This window comes from Haliaeetus albicilla, chromosome 16 (genome assembly GCF_947461875.1).
Source record: "Haliaeetus albicilla chromosome 16, bHalAlb1.1, whole genome shotgun sequence".
Classification (NCBI taxonomy): domain Eukaryota; kingdom Metazoa; phylum Chordata; class Aves; order Accipitriformes; family Accipitridae; genus Haliaeetus; species Haliaeetus albicilla.
The window spans coordinates 22,177,518-22,199,813 of record NC_091498.1 but is presented as its reverse complement, the minus strand read 5'-3'; the positions used below and the strand labels follow the sequence as shown (position 1 = coordinate 22,199,813).

Genomic DNA, 22,296 nt, shown 5'->3' with positions numbered 1-22,296 from the left:
GGTTTAGGACAGGGCCTGCACATGTGAGAACATTGCTTCACGCAAAGCCACAGCTCGCCGTCTTTCACAGAGGTAATGGTTTTGTTCCCACCAAGACATTGAACCCGTATTTGCAGCCTCACATTCAAGACAGGATTTTAAAAAAACCAAAGTTCCCTAGGGCAATATCATGATCTGCTTGGCCCAAAAGCTGCTCCAAGTGACCAAGATAAATTAAGAGCGTGGCGTTCCCTGTGGCTGTGCAGCAGGGATTAAAGATTTTGAAAGGTAATATCCTGCTCTGAGCTTTTCAGCCAATATAACCATGACACTGATTTCCTTTCCTTGGCTGCGTACCTTGTGCTGTTTATGAAACATATGTGTTTTGGGAAATAAGTCTGAAGAGGAGACAGATTTTTCTTTCATGTGACTGATGATCATATGAATTCTTGTAACGAAATATTAAGTGGATTAAATATAGAAACTAAAACTTACAGTGTTCCTCCGGAGAGTAAAAAATGCCTTCATTCTGTTCCCAGTATACACTGAATGTGCTTTACACCTCGTTTTAACAGCATACTTGAGGTTCAGACAAACTCATACAGCGCATTACCTCCCTCTCAAAGGCTTTTAGCTCCCTCTAGAGCCCTTCGGAAGCACACGGAAGATTTTAATAAAATGAGGGGAAAATTAATTGGCAAACGATTAAGTAATATACTTCCTAAGAACAAGCTGAAAATGAGTCAAAATTGAGAGTGACCTCCAGTCTTCTCTTCTTTCCTCTCTCACAATCTTTCTTTTTCCCCCCTCAAACCTGGAATAAGCATCATTTTTTGTTTGATTTTTTAAAAACTGAGATGAATTAAGGCAAGATTTTAAACCCAAGCCTTCGGTGAAGCCAACCTCTGATGTATAAGCCAATCCCCAAATGCTGTTCAGTGCTCAGAGACAGCCCTGAGGCTGACACAGCTGCCACGAGACTTTCCGAGGACACCCAGCTCTGCCTCCCCATCCCAGGCACAGGACAGCATTCCCCTGGGTGGGACATCTCGTGTGGCTGCTCCAGAGAGACCTCTCAGAGCACGGCAAGTCCCCGCGCCTCAGAAGTGCGGTGAATCCCAGGGAATGCAGCCCCATCGCGGCCACAGCTGCCACAGCTGCCTCTCCGGGGACAGCCCATCACAGGGGATGGTTTGCTGAAGTTGAGCTTGGTGGGAGCATCCTCTCAGGACCGTGAAGTAGCCCTGTGCATCCTCTGCTGAGATTTACTGAGTTATCCCGATGTGTGGGACCGCGGGGTCGGTAGTGACAGGGCTCCTGTGTACCTGCAGGCATCTGACTCGGAGGCGAGCCAGGTGCCTGGAAGGAGAGATGCAGCTTGTCTCCTCTTCCGAGATATAAAAATTCACTCCACAGGGGGTACTTGCAAATAATCTTGAAGCTTGCTTGTGCGTTCAAACCAAACAAGCCAAGACACCTATGCTTGAATGTTGGTCCCGTAACAGACACAGGGATCCTACTTGTTTTGGGAGCAGAGCCCGTAACTTCTCTGAAGGCAACCGGGGCTCCGAGCGGCTGCAGAAATCCCCCTCGTTGCAGAGGGCAGCTGAGGGCAGGGTTAAAGAGTGGCTGTCACCACCATTCCCCAAAACCTGCTGTCTGCATGCCCAGAAACCGTGGCACCCGGTCACGTGCCCAAATCCCTTCTTTCCGCTGCTGCACATTCATGTTTTATACTTAAGGCTGCCAACACCCCAGTCTAACGGATACAACTACATTTCTAACCAAGTTTTGAGAGGGTTTGGGGTGCTGGTAAGCTCACCCAGCTCCCCTCCTGGCATGACCAACCCTGCAAGTCCTGAGTGGGAACTGGGCAGGCACCGTGTACACTTGCAGGGGAGCTGTGCCAAGGCAGGTGGGCAACCCTGTTAGGAGCAGCAGAGGTGTGATCGAGGATTGCTGGCTTGTTTTGGGACCGCAGCCCAGGAGGAAGATTATCCAGACACAGCCTCAGCTGCAAGGGGCGATTGCGCTGTGTTTCGAAAGCGAATTGAGCACAGGCCCAATCGCTATCGAAATCACTGCATTCCTCTGCAATTCCCGTGGCAGAGATGGATCAGCCCAAACCTACCGAAACTGCTAGAGGACAAGAACTAGTAACGCTTATTTTCACCAGCACACCTCTTGGGATGACTGTTAATACTGTTCTCCCTTCCAGTAACCCAGAAACATCACCTGCTTTTTTTCTGACAAAAAAAGAGGTGATAGAGAACCTGTAGACGGGCGTAAATAGGCACCTTCAGGAGCATTTCTAATAAAATGTCAGATCCAGCATGGTACCTTATCAAAAGCAATCAGTGCAGGCAGGGCTAGAGACAGAATAACACAGCTCTGGGATAGGGGTGCATTTTCTCAGCTAGAGAATTAGAGCGGACACCACTTGCTGGTGGGTGTAATAGCATAGGGAACAGTCACACAGCAAGGGGATTTGATCTTTTGAAGACAAGAAAATGGAAAAGAAATATTTGGTGCATTCTAGACCTCTTTTTCCTCATCTAGCGACTCACAAACACAAAACTTTTAAAGGAAAGAAGGAGAAACAGACATTTAAGAGACAGGAAAACAGAAGACAGCACAAATAGAAGACACAATCGCTTCTCCGGCTTTACTCACTGGTTTGGAGTTTCCTCCTCCAATTCTGACACTTATTCAACGCCGTGGAGTGAAAACTGTTGGCTCTCTGCAGCGCTGAAGAGAAACAGAAAAGACACGCGGTCAGCTAACGTGGCAAAAGCCAGAGAGCGCAGATAGAGAGGGGAAAAAAGAAAGGGGGGATGCCCAAGCCGGGGCTTGGGGTCAGTTCGCTACCGGCCCCGTCTCCCCGCGGCGGCGGCCGGGAGGGGGCAGCGCGCACCCGCCGCCGGTCCCGGCTGCCGGGGGGCAGCGAGGAGCTCCCGGGGACGGAGCTCACGTCCTCGGCCTCCCGTGTCCCCAAACCGACCCTGGCTCTTCTCTCGGGGAAGCCGGCACGAGCAGAGAGGCAGGCAGACAGACAGACAGGCGGGCGAGGGGACAGACTGAAGGGGTAAAAGCTTAGGGATGCTGTAACGCAGCTGGGTGAGGATGCGGAGCTGGGAGACAGGCTGCTCACGGAGGTCTAGAGAACCTGGTGGGCATGGTGGGGAGGAAGGGGACGGTGGGGAGGGAGGAAGGGGACCTTAGCAGCTGGCAGCAGGGGGAGGAAAAAGGATGAAATCTTTTAGTGACTGCACGGGGTCACACGCTGCTCGGCATGCTTTGGGGTTTGCTGCGGTCCTTTATTTTTGCCTTAAACAAGGGCTTCGTTATTCAAGAGTCAATTTAAATTGCTGGATGAAATCCCCTCTTTTCTGTTTGGATTAAAAATGCATATATGGATGTGGGGGATGCATATATGGATGTGGGGGTGGTGGGAGATGGGAAGAAATGAATGCCGATGGCCTTTTATTTTCTGCAAAACCATTTCTTTGGCTGTTTTTAGCACAACTTTTAGGTCTGACCTTCTCCAGCTCCAGAAAGGAGTTCCCATTTGGACGCAGAGTGTTCCTAAACCTCTCCCCACCTCCCTGCTAGCTATGTCCCTTCCTCCTTGTCCTTTCACTGGATACAAAAATTTTAAGCAGTTACTGACAGAAATACAAATTGAACCAAGCAGAGCTCTCCAGTGCCTCCCAACATCACCCTTACTTAGGCAACACAGCAAATACTGCATTAGCTACTAATAACGCTCAAACTTTTTACCGGTGGGAAAACATTCATCTCACCCCTGCAAGCAAAGTACGAGGCACAACTACTCCAGGTTACCCTGCATCCTGGAAATGTTGTTTCAGCTACAGCACCCAAAAGGCACAAATGCCCCCTAAAAAAGGCACCGTTAACAGATCCAACCTGGCCACATAGCAGGTAACAGCCTCCGCTTTGAAACATCTTCACCCAACCCTGACTTCAGCCCTCAGGAGAGGCTGCTGGAGCATCCCCAGGTTGGGACACTGCTTACCATCAGCAACTTTGGATGTTTTGGGGCTTTCCTCTGGCACCACAGGGCTCCTGGCGAGCGATGCCCACCTCCGGACGGGGCTCGTGCAGGCGTGGGGCTCCAGCAGCGAGGTCCGTCCTTCGCTCACTTCAGAGTTTGACACGTCGCCGTTACAATCGGACTCCAGCTCAGAGCTACGGGGAAAAAAGGGCAAGATGAAAAGAAAGTGGGACGTGTCACAAGATGCACGGCATGCAGGTATTTGTTCCCCTTCAGTGCAACAAGCACCAGTGTCAGCCCTGACAGCAGTGGGGGCAGCAGAGAAATGGACGTTTTGCAGCCAGAGCTGACACCCTTATTTTGCTTTTTTCATTGTCATTATTACACACTGTAATTTGCAGTAGGTGCTACACAGCTGAGATATCCCTATTCCCATCAGACTTCTGCTGCCTGGATTCGCACCCACGATTGCTACGTTCAGCACCTGGAATCGAACTGGCATTGAGAGAGACTTGGGGTGAAACACCACACTGCTAGGTCAGCAGGGACGGGCCCTTCTGCCTGCAAGGCTGTACCGAGATGAAGAAAAGGGAAATAGCAGCACTGGCAACGCTGTAATCTGCCTAGAAGCAAAGCATGAGGGGCAAAACTCTACACTTTTCACCTTCTTCCCCACAGATTTTTGCAAATAAGAGGCATGCCATAGGGAACTTGCAAGAGGCCAAATCCAGGGCAGCCCACGCGGACCGCGAGGCAGGCTTGATGGCGGGGGAGGCGCAGCCCCCTCCTGCAACCCGCCTGCTTCTGCACTGGCACTGCTGGCAGAAGGTAAAGCCAAGGAGGGTGAAGAAGTGCTGAGGGGTGGGAGGGTCTCCTAGCCTTCAGCAGTCTGGGGGAACCCATGCTGGAAATCGTGCAACGCCAAGCCATTTTGACCCCAAGGTGTCACTGGCATCTGTGGCTCGGATGAGACCTCTGTAAAACTCAGGTATTTCGTTATTGCAAAACTTGGGTATTTTTGTTATTGCACCAGCATCATTCCTTATCGTGTGTCGGGCACCTCATGGAGTCATGGGGAGGGTTTTGGACCACAGCAAGCTGCTGCGCTTGGTCCTGACTCCACTTCTGGGTGCTGTGATACAGGACAAGGATGGAGCCCGGAGGAGAGGGGTGAGGGCAGCCACTGGCCAAGCAAACAGGGCTTAGGCAAGAAGTTGGAGAAAATTCTAAGCATCAGTCTAGAGATGAGAAGACCAAGTGAAGCTACATGAACAGCCTTCAAGCATGCAAAAGGCACCTATAGGAAACAATGAAACGAACTCTTTGGAAGCCAGCTGGGACAATCCATTGAACAGCAAGTGCAGTGAGGCACCTGAAACGATCACAGAGGCAGATTTACGGCATCGCCTTCCTTAAATGTAATTAAAAATATGCCACACAAACACATGTGAATGGCACACATGTTGTGACCTTGCCTCTGGGCAGGACAATGACCGTTTGAGGTGACTATTAGTCCTTTTTTCAATAATCATGGGATTTCTTTCATCTCTAAAGGCCAGACTGGAGGGAACAGGCACTTTCAGGCCTTCTGATGTGACCACATTTCCACTGCCATAAATAAGCATGCCATCATCTCACTCGGCCTATTTTTAATGCAAACAATACTGCTAAGCTAATTCATAGATTTATTGTGATGATTAACAGCTCTACCTTAAAAAAAGAGGACCTTACACCCTGAGTAGTCCTGTTGGCATAGCAGGAGAAAACTGTTTCGTGTTTATATAGCACTGCCTTGTAGAAAGTAAAGATTTATTGTAACAGCCCAAGGTACAGCCCAGGAGGCAGGAGAAAGAAGAGCTAAGGGAAAGGCTGCAGACAGCATAAAGCCAGGGTAAATGCCACATGGGCAGTGCCCACCAGTCCTGCACCACTGCTTCACCCACATCAAACCAGCAGCGCTGGGAGGCCGGGGCCAGCAAGGCAGCGAGGACGGGAGCACAGCTCCAGGTGCGTTGCTCTCTCGGTAGGCTGAATCAGAGTCGCCTTAAATTTCACCACTAACACATACTTTTTAGGTGACTTTCAAGCTGTGTCAAGCATACAGATAAATGTAAAAAAAAATATAAATATATGAAGTCTTTGAAGGCTGCGATGCTGTGTGGATGGGGAGATACTGAGATTGGGCAGAGCGCCACACAAAAGAAAAAGACCTGCCATTAACATTGATTGATATATTTCTGTTTTAAAGAGCAAAACGTTTATTTTCCTTGGCTGGCGAGGATGTAAGTGCTATAGTACGAAGCTTCTCCTCTGATCTCTGCTTGATAGGCAGTCATTATTCACAAGTACCTAAAGCCTGAACTTTAGCAAAGCTGTGTCACCGAGCTGGGCGTTTTCCCCGTCCCACCGAGCGTCCCGCAGCCAGCTCAGCGGTGCCGTTTGTCACTTGCTATTTCTCTCGTCCCCCCTTTTTAGGCAGGAGCTGGCCAGCCGGAGCGGTGTGGGACGAGGGGCGCCCGAGCTGCTGCAGCAGCGGGAGGCTGACCTCGGAGCTGCTGGCACCCGCCGCGCCGGTGACAGACGCGGCGTCACCCTTCGTGCCGCGTCCTGCTGGCGGGGAACCAGGGGCCTCGCCGTCCAGGGAAGGGACCTGATCCCTCAGATCAGAGGGATTACCGACTGCCATCGCTGCTCGCACGCCGCGGGGGCACCACGAGCTGGAGGGTATTAGCAAGGGATACAAGCAGATGCTCCGCAGTGGGGTCTGTCAAACAGGTGGGAAACCCTTCCCCGACATCTCCATCCCCTGTGGGAAAGGAACCCCAGAGAGGTTCATCCTTCCCCAGAAGAGCACCCAAAACTATGCAGCAGAGCACAAACACCATTTAAAACCACCGCGGGGAAGAGCAGAAAGTTGCATTTCTAAAAGCATTGCTCTCCACAAGCTACACACAGCACCACGAAGAGGTGTTTAAAGGACATCAAGAACTTGAATGAGCTTCCTTACAGAGCAATAGCTCTTTGTTTGCAAGACCTGGCTTTGGGTTTGCCTTTTTTTTTTTTTTTTCCTCCTTTTTTTCCTCCTCCTCTTCTTTTTTTAATTCTCACTAAGGAAAACTGCTTTACTCAGGAGATACCAATCTAATCTTTAGATGGAATGAACTCCCACAAAATCCTGCCCAGAAAGCCAATACATTCTAACTTGTACACAGAAATCAGGCTTCCTCTGACAGCTCCCCAAGGACCATCAAATTTCAGATTTCTTAGGGGTAGGCAGGGCCTCAAATGCCCTGGCAGAGACCCAGGGTGCGGAGCTACAGGATGATGCCCAAGGTGGGAGGCAGCCACATCACAGGATGCACCTTTTGCCACAACACACCCACTGCCCTAATCCCCAAACCGACATTTTTTGGTACACAACGAGGTGAGCGGGCAACGTTGTTTTCTGATTCAGGCCCCTGTGTGGGATGTGAATGTTTGAAGATTTCCTGCAAAGTGAGTCATGTGTCTGGGGGATTTATGGCTGCGGTAAAGAACAATTGTTATTCTAAGCAGTTCATCTTTTTCTTTTGCCAGTTGTATGTACATTCAGTACTATATTTTGTTACATTTTTCCTTAGCGTTCCAGAGAAAACCAAGCTGCTCTTATGGGTTTTTAATAGGCTTACTCGTATTTTAAAGTACCTGCTTGCATCACTGGTGACCATGACTCGGATAGCAAGAAGGTTGTGCTCGGTCATCTCCTCCTCAGGGATGACCCTCACGGTGGCCCACTCGGGAGAAGGGGGCGAGAACCAGCTCTCCAAGTCGCGGCACTCAGACATGCTCTTCGCCTTCTTCGGGAAGGTGGGCTCGTCAGCCGCAGGCAGGCAGCGGTCTGGGAAAGCACAAAGGCGATAGCAGGGTGTTAGGGCAGGAGGGAGCCCACCGTTGGGGGGGACCTTCTCAGCGGGACGCCCGTCAGGCTGGGGGTCTGGTGGCAGCAGTAAGACATGTGCCAGTCACACAGGTAGAGATTTACGGTCTCTTTTCAGGCCCCCGATGTACATGTGCGTGTGGCAGGAGGCAGATGGACCAACCTTGCTCGGGTGGCTGAAACTTTGGCCTTTTATTGCAAGTTTAGGTCAATGTAGGACGGCAGGAGTGAGCAAAATAAACACAGGCTCTTCAGGTTATTTTTGAGTGTGTACAGCAAACACAGACACTGATTTGGGAAAAGAAAGAGCATCGCAGCAGTTAAACAGCACCATCCCTGAACTTCGCATGCAGGCAGGAGGAATAAAGAATAAAGCCAAGTTTCCCTTGCTCACCCCAGGTGATGCAGACGGAGCCAAAGACAGGAGATCATCTCTCCCTGTGAAATCCTTAATTTCTGAGCAACCTCGTCTATCCACAACCTCCTGCACAAGCAACTACAAATGTATCAGCTGTGCAAGTTCCACTGGGGCTCAGTGCAGAAGAGACAAATGACAAGCTCCGGGAGAGTGGTTTTGCTTGGTTTCCCTACCACGTGTGGTGCTTTTGCCACATTTAATTCAACACTGTTGCTTCTAATTTACACCTGTATAAGTGGAAAAAATCAGACCTGGGACATGGCTTATTTTCTCATCTGTTAGAGCAGACTAGCTAGTAAACATCAATTAAACTCTTCTTTAACTTGCAGCTCCTCCATTTATTGCAGGAGCACGCTCACCCCTGTCCTCCACCTTGCAAGGGTTTTTAACTCAAATGCCAAGTGCTTGCATGGGTTGAACACAGAAAAAAAACCCGCCAGGAGCAAGAGCGCTACAAGCAAATCCCAGACGCATCAGGAGGGCTATATACACCACAGAGCCCAAACGCTGGCCCACGGGACCCTCCGGAGCAGCAATTCCCCACCTGCAGTCCCTGCGTCTGTCCCTGGGCCATCACACACGGCTGCTCACTCGCACCCGAGAGGCAGCAGACACAGCAGGTATTGCAGGTGCGTGACCCGCGCCATGCTGAGCCCTAACCCCGTCTCGGATCGCCTGGTCCGTCCATCGCTGTCCCATCCCCATCACCCTTTCTGTGGAGCCGTGAAACAAGGTCCTCAAAACAAGCTGTGACAGCAGAGCTACAGCTTTATTTTGCTTGATTCGGGTAGCTCCCAGCCTCCCCCAGAAAAAGAAAACTGGTGTTCTGAGCTTCTGCACCTCTCCCAGGTCTTGTTTGTGCTCACCCCCCTTCTATGAAAATAGGCACCACTGAGGAAAGCCCAGCTGCTGGTGGCACGGCTGACTGCTCTACAGGTACAACTCTTCTACTGGCCAGGTGAAGCTCTCTTACATGCGCTTACAGACTAAGATGGCTTCGCAGTCATATTTTTTTAGTAGTTTTACTGATTACGCTTCTCCCAAGTGGCACAGAGCATTGCACTTTTCAGAAGGCTGTGGTGACCTCTGGTTTTTCACCCTTCATAAAAGTCAATGTATTTTCTTGGCTTGAAAACTCCTCAAGACTTCACTGCTCACAAGAGTTTTGTGTGTTTTTTTGGTTTTGGTTTTTTTTTTTTAATTCTGCTATGTACAAGAAGCCAAGGAGGACAGAGGAGTGGCTCGCTGCTTCTCCAGAGCAAGATGCTCCCATGTGAAAACACATGCTCAGGCTCTACGTCCAGCTCACTAACACAACAGCAGTCATGTGTTTCTTGACCGCAGAGATTTCATTTCCTTTGGGAGACGGAGGAAATTCATCCCTCTCTGATTTTTATGTCTGACTTCTACTTTGGCCCAGCCAGGCCACTCACCCCAAAGCTGCTCGCGGGCAGCGCACAGCAAGCCCGGCAGCATTCGGGTGGCAGCGTGGGAGTCCATGGGTCGCAGCAGGGCACGGCTGCCCGCAGCAGGGCACGGCTGCCCTTCCTCGCACGGGGGCATGAAACCCTCCTGGGAACAGCCCCCTCTCCCCCAGAGCTGGCTGGACCATTGATGTGCCATTTCTACTCTCCAGAAGCAAAGGAGAAAGCAGTAATGTGAGCCAATTTGTAAAACCCAAGTCCTTCAACTCAACTTTGTCCTTAAAAGATGCTGCATTTTATATGAAAATCAGAGCAAGCAAAAAAAAGCAAAAGTTTGCCAGCAATGTCTATAAACTTTGTGCCCATGCTGGCGATAAGCACTGCCTAAGGTTGCTGCAAGCAGCTGTTAAAGAAAGTCAGTTTTGTCGTTTGCTTGCACGCTCAGTACGTATTCCCTTCCCATCCCGCGTATTAATGCTTTCCCCGCCATGCTAACAGAAAAGAGGAGAAAACATGTTTATGACTAACAGACACACAGCTGGAGAGCATCGAAACCCACAGATAGACAGACTACCTAAAATGATTCCCAGCATGGTTCCTGGATGTGAACAGATTTCCAGTCAACAAGTCCCTCTGCAATAGCCTGTTACACATTCAGTTTTCAACCTTTATAGACATAATAGTCAGACCTGGTGAAGGACCTCAGGATGTCATCCAGGCCACTGAATGACAGTGACGGATGGCACCATCACCTCTCTCTGAAGAGTTACATTTCTGTGGTTGATTTTTTCTTTTTTTTTTTTTTGTTTTTGGTTTTTTGGGGGGGGGCGGGAGGGGTGGTATCGTGGTAGCTTCCGTTCTTTAATTCTGCACCTAGAGGCTGACCCTCTCAGGAATCTGTTACACAGCTGAGTCTTTTCTGAGCAAGATAAGTTTGCATTCACAGCAACACTAGTCAGGTTTAAGATCAGCATCCTGCATTAGCATCCACCTCGATCTAGTGAAAGATGTCCCTGCCCATGGCAGGGTGGGTGGACTAGACCTTTAAAGGTCCCTTCCAACTCAAACCAGTCTAGGATTAGAAAGCAAACCCACTCCTTACTACCAGATTTAATCAATATTTATTGTGACATATAAAGTTGAATAAACTACATTGCACTCAACTCCATAAAAGCAGAAACTGGACCGCCTTGGTGCTTCACTGCGTGGGACATCCACGAGTGCACATGAACTCAAAACACTGGGTTACACGTTCTGCAGGACATTCAAAAAGATTAAAGTTAGTACCACTGTTTCTCATTGCAGGGCTGCACCTTGGGTAACAGGCTCAAACAAAAGGCAAAGATGTCCCAGACACCCAAGCGTCAGGGGATTTTTTTGTAGGCTCTAATGATGTTACACAATTTGACTGGTCTCTCCTAAAACACAGCCCTTCCTGCAGCACCAGACCGATCCCCCAGTGCTGCAGGCAGGCACTGCATGAAGAAACACAGCCCGGCGGAGCACTTCGGGCTGCCACAAGAGAGAGATTTCAATCCCTGAGAACAAGAGGGGTACGGACCCAGTACAGAGAGCAGGGACAAGCTGCTGCTGGATTCATGTAAACACCGCAGAGAAAGAGCATGGTCAATTCAAACAAAAGCCTAAAGGCTCCACAGGCCTGGGGTCCGCCTGGCAATTATTACCTGCCTCTCCACAGCAATGCAAACAAATCCAATCAGCCATCAGCTGCAACTCCACCACCAGCCATCGCTGCCGTTAATTTTAAAGGAGTATCAAAAAGGAAAAATATGATCTGATATAAACAAGGACTTTAAAATGAAAGCTGGGACTTCTTTAAAGCTCTTATTTTGCACAAAAAGGTAAGAAGGACTGTTTGAACTAATTTTTCCTGAATCAGCCCAAAGGCTGAGTACTTACACAAAGGTGAGGCATACATTTATGCTTCTGAACAGATGCTAGGCAAAAGAAGAAGCAGCGCTTGTACGTCTCCATTCCAGCTGGAAGCCTCGCAGCTCCCCCTGAACCCTGGACAGCCACTCATCCTTGCAGCACGGGCAGTCAGGTCCTCAGTGAGACATCAGCACAGCCAGGCTGAGTGGGAGGACACTGATTTTTTGGAAATCTGACTCCAGGGTGGAAACCGGGCTCTAAAACCTCAGTGCCCTCATTCCCATCACACTGCAGGCTGACAGTTAAGCACCTCAGACTGGCACCTCTAGTGACCATTACAATTAACTGGTCATGCACCAAGCTGGGTGATAAACTGGCCCTCATGGAGGAGGCAGACAGAGCCTCGCCGGAGGCTGAGCTGTGCTCAGGCAGGGGATAAGCCCGAGTTCTTTGACGCTTCTGGGCACGTGCAGCACCCCCCTGCCACCCCTGCTTTCTGGGGAAACTCAAGCTCTTGCAGAAGGGTCGAGATGGACACTAAGCTCCTAAATCCAAGGTGGCAATTCCCACATAAGCTCCGAGATATCCAATTTTGCTTGAGTCTTTTCATACATCTGTGCCTGGCTGTACTTACCACATTATCCCACTTCTTCACCAGAAGACACAAAATGGCCTTATCGTTATTGCCAAAGGGGAAGGGGCACACGGGTGGACCAAGCCACTCATCTGGAATTACCCAGGCAGCCTGCGACACTGCAGGCACCTCCGCGGCCAGCCGGCACTCTCGCTCCCGCATCAGGTTTCCTCCCCAGCACAGGAGATTTTCTACTAGAAGCGAAGAGACTGAGTCAGAGGAATTGAACTTTCTAAGATAAACTCATACAACGTAAAAACTAGAGAGACGTCCGGTCTGGAGGACAGGAAAGGGCACGGCGCCGATTCCTGCCGCTGCGAACTGGTGCCGTGGCACTGACCTCCGTGGGGCAGCACCGGACGTTATCGGAGGAGAACCCAGTCCTCAGGAAACAGTCACTCAAAATAGCATTTGCGTAAGATCTTACTTCATTTCCATCACGCTCACTTCAGATTTCCTACTATCTATGTCTCGGCATGCTAAAGACCTCCAGCAGTGAGTACGCCTGTTCCGTAGCAGACTTTGGACTAGAGTCCCTATTAGTCCTTTGCCAAAACGTTCAAATAATTTACCCAGAGGGGCATGGACAAGCCGCACATGGGAAGGCGTTAATCTTAGGCCACAGTCAGCTGGCCAGATCTGTCACGCGAGTACGGCTGCAGGGACAGGCAGCACACGCCGCAAATATCTCGCAGCACGCTGCTGGCCAGTCAAAGTGGAAACGTCCTAACAACAACTGACTTGCGTTTTTTAGGTGCTGAAATTTCCTAAGCTAGCCAGTACGAGTGAGCCAGGGAGCCAACGTGCTAATTTCCAAATCCTCCGTGTACTTTGGTGCTTTCCCACGCAGGGGTGAGGGGAAGGGAGGAGGCAGGACAGCCCTCCCGGCTCTGCTGAGCCAGGAGCAGCAGGTCCTCCGCAGCCTGCGCAACCCGGCGTTCATGCTGTTTTATGGACTACGCTTACACAACCGTAACTTGCTGCCTGAAGATCTGGAGGGATTAAGAGAATTTAAGTTCTCCATTCCTTAAGTTGTTGTTAACCTCCTCCTTACTCCGCTGTCATTTCCACGAATCTCCCGATTCTCCTGCCTCCTGTCCTGCCAAGCGCACTGCGCTTTGCCTAACTGATCCCCGACCTCCCAGTTGCCTTTCCCTTCGCAGGGCGATGTCCCTACGACCCCCTGCTAGCCAGTAGGCTCCTGGGTGCTCCCTTCCCTCCTCTTCCAGCTCCGAACCTCGACAGCCCTCACCCAGCTACAGGCTGGCTCTGGTATTGAGCCGGGCAGCTTCTGGGGCCAGGGACATCTTCTTGGCTCCACAGCAGGTGGGCCTGGCCTGAGGCGAAGGCTTGGAGGGGCTCTGCCCATCAAAGCAATGAGAACAGCTCTGCGGTACCACAAAACCAGCCTCACGCTTCCTCTTCCTAACCCACGGGTCCCGAGGGCACGGAACACGCCGACGAAGGGCACGCTGCACCACGGCATGGCGTGGGCAACCGGCCTTTGGAGAACACGCTGCCTGCCCGGCCAAAGCCTGCAGTGAGTTTATTCGCTTTAGCACCAGACTGGCAGCAGCATTTCCACACGCGAGCTCTACTGCCCATCTCTTCAGTGCAAGTGTCTCTCCTTAGTCAGGGGTCTCCTGATCAGAGTCCTTGGCTGACTTGCACTGAGAGCAAATAGCACGGCTTTAGGGTTTTTTTTGGTTTGGGGTTTTTTTTTTAATGCAAGCAGTGGAGCTTAGCTGCCTTCCGTTATTTAAACGGCAGCAAAACAGCCAGCGATTTCAACAGAACAATCCTGTATTCATCTGGCCTGCCCACTCAAACACCATGAAAAATTTGGATAAACAATTTCTCCTTTATCTGTATTTCAAAACCCACCTCATCCTCCTCACACAGGGAGAGAAACGACTGTTTTCCTTACAAGGCAAGGATTTAGCTAAACCGTGTGGTAACCGAGAAGTATTCCTAAAGCTTCATCCACAGGGCTCGCATCAGGGTCAGCGCTCACCCGGAGGTCAGGGCTGTTCAAAACTCACTCCAATGTATGGGCTTGGCCAAACAGCCCCTGCAGACCCCCCACACAGATGCAAACCTCTTTCCAGTAAAACACACTTTTATTCTCCATTAAGTGTCATGCCAAGTTTTCTCAATTCAATATTGTGCCAGCTCACCCTTGCATTTGAGACAACAATTTTTGCGCCAAGTCTCGAATGAGTCAGAGGTGCAGCCGGTGAGAGACAAAGATGTTACAAGATCTCTGCAACGCTAGAAAGGTTTATAAAACTTGGAGGTGGGCCTTATTGCAGCTGAACAGATATGGTCACAGAGCACAAATCCTCAGGTTTTCCCCACAGCACCGATAATCCAACCACCACAGTCATTTACTCACTAAAGGTGAAGTAGAGAGAACATTTGGACAGCAAGACCATCTTCAGCCAGTTCATGGCTTCTTGGTGGACTTGCAGGAATTCACACATCAGACCTAGCAGAGACTGTGGCTGAGCAGACTGGACCACTCAGGGAAGTTTGTACCAAGGAGCAGAGAAGGCAACAAAGCAACCCAAACCTTTGGAACGACACAGCAAGGTCACACGCTGGACTGCCAGCCCGCACCCAGAGCCCCAGCCCTTCCAAATCCTTCATTGCGCTTTAGGGGAGGACGGCTACACGAAGATGCTCCCATCTCAGCACGGCCGCCAAGCAGGAGCCGGGCAGGGCTGCTAACTTGGCAGGGGCCTGTTTTGAGCCGATTATCAAATCTGAGAAACAAACTGTAGTTTGTTGATGGCTCAGCAAAGTAGCAGCCTCTAATTAGGAATATAATGATGGCATTTGGAGGTCCATGTATATACAAGTCCAGCAGCAGCCCTACTGCAGAAGTTTTTAAGAGACCTTTCCCTTCATCTCTCTGGAGACACTCTCCCTGGCTGAGCCCTGAAGAAAGCGCACAGGCTCAAGGCAGCTTCATCCTAGCAAGAAGCATGCAAATTCAGCATGGTTCTTCTGCTCACGGAAAGATCATTGCAACGGTGATTTTCTCAATGACAGGCTTGTAAAATTTGCACGCTTACAGAGTAACACCCGGTGATGATCCACCATAACCTAAAAACCATTTTCGCCTTTTTAAGTAACTTCTTGTACCAGCATCCCCAGTGGGCTGGATGCATGTCAGCATCTAATGGGCCTTCAAGCAGCACCACTCTCCTGCAAAGGCTCTGTGCCCAGCAGGAGCGGCCAAGGAGGGGCCATGGCAGTGAGACCGTGCGTGCAGAGCCACGACCCAGCTCCGCAGTGGGGACAGCCCCTCGAGTCATCCCAAAGCCCAGAAACAAGGACAGGGAAATGTCTCGGCATGCGGGATCAGGGATCTCGAGTGTTTTTGTGAATACCTTGGTTCGCCTCCCTCCCTCAGGTACAAGGGCAAAGCTGACAGCCAAGCATAGCAGTGGAGAGGTCTTTCTTGTCTGTAATATGCTGCATATTACAGACATGAGCTACATGAATATTTTTAAAGCCCTGAAAGCTTGCAATTAGTTTTGTTAGTCATTTTCTCCTGGAGTGATTTTAAGGCAGTTTGTACCCGTGGAAATACAGGGCAGGTCTCCCCATGGCTACCAGGTACCTGTGCCGGTTTTGCTCCAGCTGAACAGGAGCAGCAGAGCCGCACGGGCCCGTCGGCCTCGCGCTGGAAGAGAGCGAAGCCCCCCCCGTGTCGCAGGGCGTCACTGCCAGCCCCCGCAGGGACCGGGGAGGGTTTGCACAGGGCACGGAGCTGTGCAGACCCAAATCCAGGACTGATGCTGTCTCACGGTCTCGGCACCACCGTGCCAGCTCTACTAGACCGCTCTGCCAAAAAGCTCAAGCTCAGATTTTTGAAAGCTCAAATCTCAGAGCTGTTTACTGCCCCTCCATGACTAACAAACTGCTAAATGCAGTCTACCAGCAGGCAAGCTCCCTCTGCTACCTTGAAACAGATAAATGTATCATCACATCCCTCCTCCTGGTCCCAAAGGCTTTGCCAACACACCAGCCCAATTTAATGAGGGAAAGGTGCTGAGTTACAAGCTGGTGTCTCAGGCACACCGTGCCAATTCAGGGCTGCACAGGGAAGCACCGAAACCTATTTCCACGTTATGCCGTGCTTGGCAGTGCAATTGCAAAGGGTTTTGCTTAGGTGATGAAAACACCATGGTCCTGTGACAGTCCCTGGCACGGCTCCCTTTCAGAAACCTGCCCAGGAGCAGCGTGCCACCGCACACGCGGCAAAGGAGAAACCCCTTCCAAAGGGGCTTAGCGTCCACCCACCCAGGGCTTCGTAGACTGCTCTCGGCACTTTCTATGATTACCATTTATAAGGCATTGATCGCTCCAGCATCCGAGTGCCCCCACTGATAACACCAGGGCCAACGTAAGCAGATGTTATTCGTACTGGCGAGTCCTACTTGACGAGGCAGCCTGACTTTCTGTACGGGCTGCTGCTGCTCCCGAGTCATCCGCTAAACCAGCATCAGACAAATCACATTACTGTGACTTGGCAATGAGACGACAAGGGCTCGGGAACCAGCCAAATTTGGGCAGAGCCAAGCCCCCGCTGGGGCAGCTGGACCAGGTTGGCTGTTTGCCCCCACCTCGGGCAGAGCACCCGCCGCCCGTGCCGGCACAAAGCCTGAGCTCTGCCAAACGACGTCCCCCTCCCCACCGGGAGCGCTGGGCCAAGTGCCTCGGACACCAGCTGGCTCAGGGCAGCTGCATTTTATCAGCTTTGCTCAGGAGTGGCTGCTGTGTGCGTGCTTCTGTCTGTCTTGGACAAAAATGGTCAAAGATGCTCCACTGAAAAATCCCCAACCGCGCCAGCTGCGGCAGCCTCCCCATCAAGTGAATGCTGCCGTGCCATAAGCAGCCAGAATCATTCACGTTTATCCTCCCTCCTCTTCTTTAGCCGGTTTTAAGTCATGAGAGGGGAACTCATTTTTAAGCAAGGCACAGTGAGAGCTCTCCCGGTATTTCTTGGCTAAGGCAAGTCAGACCAAAGGGGAGCCCTGCACAAGCAGAAAGACGCGAGCCTTGCCGAGCTAACCAAAGTACTAAAACTTGAACTAATACAAACCCAGAGAACATCCCTGAAGGCAGATGAAAAACAGAGACGCAACAGAGCCAGGAAACAACAAATTTTAAAATTATATCAATCTTTCTGCTTTGGGCCACAACACACCCAGCGTACTGGTGGTCAGGAATAAAGTTTCTGCAGGGAGGCTGGTCCAGAAAATGCCCCCGAGAGCACCCTGATCTGCCTGGCTTGGGGGTCCCCCCACACCAAACACAAAGTCTGGTGGCTGACCGTGTGGAGACCCCCTGGCTGGGCCCTTGGAAGGGGTAAGTTGTTCACACCGGCTGCTGGCAGTGAGAGGGGACCCTGCCACAACTGCCCTGCCCTGAGGGCAGGCAGCTCAGCACCTGCTCTGCGGCTTAGGAAAAGCAGACAAAAAAATGACTGATTTCTTACAGACCTTCCCATGTTGTGTATCTGCATGCAGGCCTTGTTCAGGGAGGGGGGGTGGAGAAGGAAACTTACTGGAACGAGGTGTTGCAACCTACATTTGGGATGTGATGTTTGAGCGCCTCCGACACATCACGTTCTTGTGACTCCCTGAGGGCTGTGAAGAAGGAGCTGTACTTACCCGCAACTGCCCCAGCCATTCCAGGCTGGCAAAGGGCTTTCAGGTCCTCGGGTGAAAAGCACCACCGAAATCTCAAGTGCTGCTCTTATCAGCAGGAGGCGGGTGCCTGGGCACCCGGGGCTGGCACATGGCTCACTTTCCCCACTGTGCAACTGGCCCAATACAACACAGTGTCTGTCCCCCCTCCCCCCCCAAAAAAAAGATCCCAGCCTAACTTGCATCCTGCTTTCCTGGTCAGCAATCCTGAGGCTTTTGGCCTGCCATTCAACTGTGTCACCCCATAACTCATTCACAGGATGAGCAGACCTCTGCCTGGCCTTGTATGGAGCTGCTGACTAAGGCAATGACAGGAGTGAACAATTTTAAAGTGGAGTTACTCCTAAATGTAGGCAGCTCTGATGGTGAAAGCAAACACTGGCTGGCCTCAAAAACTGACATTAAGAAATTCAGTCAGCAGACCACAAATTGATCTGTAGCACACCCAGCACACTTTACTGCCTCTCTGACTTCTTACTGTATAATAAACCAAAAAAATAATTTACAAGTCCTTATAATATAGCAGTGGTTTAAGAAAGCTGCGGGGGCAGAAGGAAGGCATCTCCTACCAGTGCTGTGGAAGCACAGCTGAAACGAACCCGGCGAGCTGAGGGATGAGATACGGAGCAGAAAGGGCTCGCCAGGGAAGCACAGCCCACGTGGGGCTGCAAGAGGGGATGGGGGAAAAACTATGACACCTCCAGATCGGTTAGACCTTGGTCTTGCTGCAATACGCTTGCTTGCCAGCCCACACTGGAGTGCAACTGGAGCTCAAACCTGTTATAGCTTCAGCTGTGCCCTGTAACCTGAGCTTCAAAACACATAAGGCTGCATGGGAGGATCACCCGTGTTACAGTTTGAAACCTAACACATCCCATTAAAGTATTTCACAGATCTGCCTTTGGAGGCTATAGGGCTCCTAGCAGCATTCCCAAACTGATGTCCTGTCCAAACTTAGACTTTTCATCACACCTGAGAAACCGCCAGGCAGTTTTTCGTCCTTGAAAAATTACTCCTGTAAAAGATACGATGTCTGACATTTCACAGATTTCAGTTCTTGCCACATTTCTCCTCCTTTTTCCACATGCTCGCTTCATACGTCTACACAAGTCATTTCCATGTTACGGTGGCTAAAAATGGCAAAGAAAAAAGGCAACCGGCTCTCCCACCATCCACGGGGTGGGACGCTGCTCCCTGTGCTGCCAACCACCAGCGCCTACAAACACTTTCCTGCTGCCCCTTCTCCACCCACGGCCCAGTGACAGGCTCCCCCACCGCCCCCTCCTTCCATCCCCACACCAGGAGCCCACCTTCTCCCACTCCCCTGGGGGCCCACGCCAGCATCTACACAAGTTCTTCAGCAGGACAACACTTTGGCCAAGTATCCATTACTTACTCGATAACAGACACTTCTGAATTCAGGCATGAAACATAACCCGGGAATTTGAAGTTGGCAAAGCAAGACAAAGCCCAAAGCACACGACTTTTGAATGCATCCAGGATGGTGCACATTAACACTCTGATACAAACTAAGCAAAAATTAATACAGATAAAGGAAAAAGCAACTCAGTGAAAACCTACTACATATACTGAATTTGTATCTTTATAGAAAATTGCTTCTCAAACAAAAACTGCTGTAACAACCGACTATTTCCATAATTTTAGAGTAAATACATATTTTATCGAGCAATCTGTGTTAGTCTGGTATATTAATGCATGTAGTAATCGTGAATTCAGAGTGCAGCAACAACAGTTCAGTCCCTAGAGTGATCAGTGTCTGTCAAAGTAATATTTTTTGCACACAGACTCAAAGCACCAAAAACCTTAAAAGAAAGACGTGAATGAATACCTGCAGAATAAATGCTGGAAGAGCAAATTCAAGACTACAGCAACATGCAAATTTCTTTGTAATTTCACATTTAAAAAAAATATCAGAAATTCCATCAATTTCCAACAAGTTTGGAGCCCACCACCTGATGAGATGAGATCAAAGCCTCCCTTCTTCTTATGTTAACACAGTTCATGAAGAAAAGGAAAGAGACTTAGGGAAATATTTACACAACTAATATGTATACTTGGATCAAGCATTAATACAAAATGTCTTCTGATCTTCAGTGACATGATCTTTCATGCAAAAAAAATCAAGTCTTCTGCAAACATGTCATGCCTTCAAAAACATGAATATTAATGCAAAATTCAGTGCATTTCAGAACTCATTCTTTTGATTGGAATGTGAGGAATGAGTGAGCCAGCAGTGAATTAAAGCCCATTATAGAAACTAATTGCCATAATGTTGTGGGAAAACGCAGACCATAGCCCTTGCTTGAGGTTGGAATACATACAGAAGCAACTTTCACTGGCATTTTATAGCTGTAGCAATCTAGAAGAAACTGAGAGGAACAGAAATTACTCTTCTTGGTAGAGTTAATGAAAGGCTGATGTTTCAATCTGAGCAATTTTAAGAAGTTTTGTCTGTACTCATTTTTTCAAATCAAGTATGTTTAAAAACAGCAAGATCTTTTTCATTATAAAGCATTAACATAATTATAATAAAGGAAGGTTACCTTTACAGAACCCCAACATGTTTGATTTTCATTAACAGACATCTAGGCAGGTAATGCTGCCTTGCTTTGAGAATGAAAGATTAGCCTGGCTTTTCAAAAAAAAAAAAAAAAAGCACATCTGTGTACGTATTTCCAATCCAAATTGCCCTAGTGACAACAGACAAGTTCAGAACCCATTTGAACCAGTATAAAGAGGAAGAAAGAGCAACTCCTGTGGCTGCCAGACACAGCAAACATCACCTCTGCGCTTCTAGTGCTATAATGGCATCTATAACATCAAGTAACTTCCAAGTCTTAGAAAGCATTAACTATGTAAAGAGGCATTAGTATCATCTGCTCCGAAACCACGGTTTTTGGAAGGCACCCAGTTCAGCGGCAGCTCAAGACCAGAGTAGCAGCCTGTTTGCCTTTCAAACCAGCACCGCTGCCAATTCCAGCTATGCGAAGGGACAAAGCATTACTGCTTTGGTGTGCATTAGTAACAGCACGTGCTTGCTGGGGACTGTGAGCACGGGAGCTTTTGGAAAAAGCTCAACACAAGAGTGATAGGAGGATTCAGGCCTCCTACTCACAGGGAGGTCTGCTCACATGGCCAGAGGAGGACAGGAGTCCCAAATTAGGCTTGTTAAATTTGCACAGAACTTAACCCCCTACTCTCTTCCTTTAGCAGCATTACTAGGAGCAAAATAAGGAAAATTTAGTTTTATCGTGTAATGATTTTGATTGAGAGTGAGGGATCTAACACAAACTTGCTCCCCTCAGGTTGCTCATTTTGTCTGTTTTACCACTTTTCTGTATACTGTGTCCTGTCTCGGCCACTAACATTCCAGGGTATGGACTGTTTACTGCTAGGTATGTCCCTCTAGTGATAGGATTTGCTAGTGATTTGACTTCTGCGCCACCACGAGAAACACAATTACAACAAACCTAGACTCTAAGATTACCCCAATTCCAAGTTATTGTACTGATATTTTAGCAGGAATAAGTGAAACTTTATGAGAAAGCATGAACATCTGACGCCTCTCAAAGCTTTAGTGCCAAACAAATCATCACCTTCTGCAGACACAAAAACCTCTTCTGATGTTTCCATGCCACTGCCTCTGCCTAAAATGATCAAGTAAAGATGGCAGAAATGAGCCTGCTCCAAAACTGTAAATTGTGCAAAGAGTAAATTTAGTTCTACCCAAATTGCTTTGTCCATTGAAATTAAGGAAGTGCCAAGTATTGTCTTAAATGGTATTTGTTGCCCTATATTTTCATTACGTAAATCATCGCCCCCTTGGACAGCAAACTTCCTACCGTTTTTGTAGTATGTATGTATGGTGCTTTTTCTTTGGCAGGGATGATGGAATAGTTCATTGGGAATAACATTCGGTGTTCTTTAGCAACATTGTGTTTTGCAACACTTTCAAAAAATTCATTTCTGTCATTCAAAGAACCCTAGTGAGGCTCAGTTTGAATTAACTTTAAAAAAAAAATACATCACACGATGTCTCCATTAAATTATTGGGACTATTCTTTCTGGGATTTGTTTTTTTTCTTGAAATACAAAGGAAGAGATTATAGCTTAAGAATTGCAGAGCAAGCAAAACAAAGAAGATGAAGGGGAGGACTACTTAGGAAAGCTCTTTTGGAAAACCTGCTGTTTAAAAAGAACCACAACACCAGCTTTAAAAACAAAAATGAAAAATAAAAAAAGCCATGGCAGAGCAAAAGAAGGCTAAATAAATAAA

General features: G+C 49.2%; 1 protein-coding gene across 9 annotated transcripts in view; it reads right to left on the bottom strand.

The window, feature by feature from the left end:
* MICAL2 (microtubule associated monooxygenase, calponin and LIM domain containing 2) overlaps window positions 1-22,296 on the bottom strand; it is a 134,740-nt gene that overhangs the window by 27,543 nt on the left and 84,901 nt on the right. For all 9 annotated transcript variants that reach the window (XM_069803885.1, XM_069803887.1, XM_069803888.1 and 6 more), the window contains 3 exons: window positions 7,679-7,871; window positions 4,016-4,188; window positions 2,653-2,727 (listed from right to left, as the gene is read on the bottom strand). In XM_069803885.1, coding sequence (XP_069659986.1) covers window positions 2,653-2,727; window positions 4,016-4,188; window positions 7,679-7,871 — 441 coding nt within the window. The remainder of the gene's footprint in view (window positions 1-2,652; window positions 2,728-4,015; window positions 4,189-7,678; window positions 7,872-22,296) is intronic.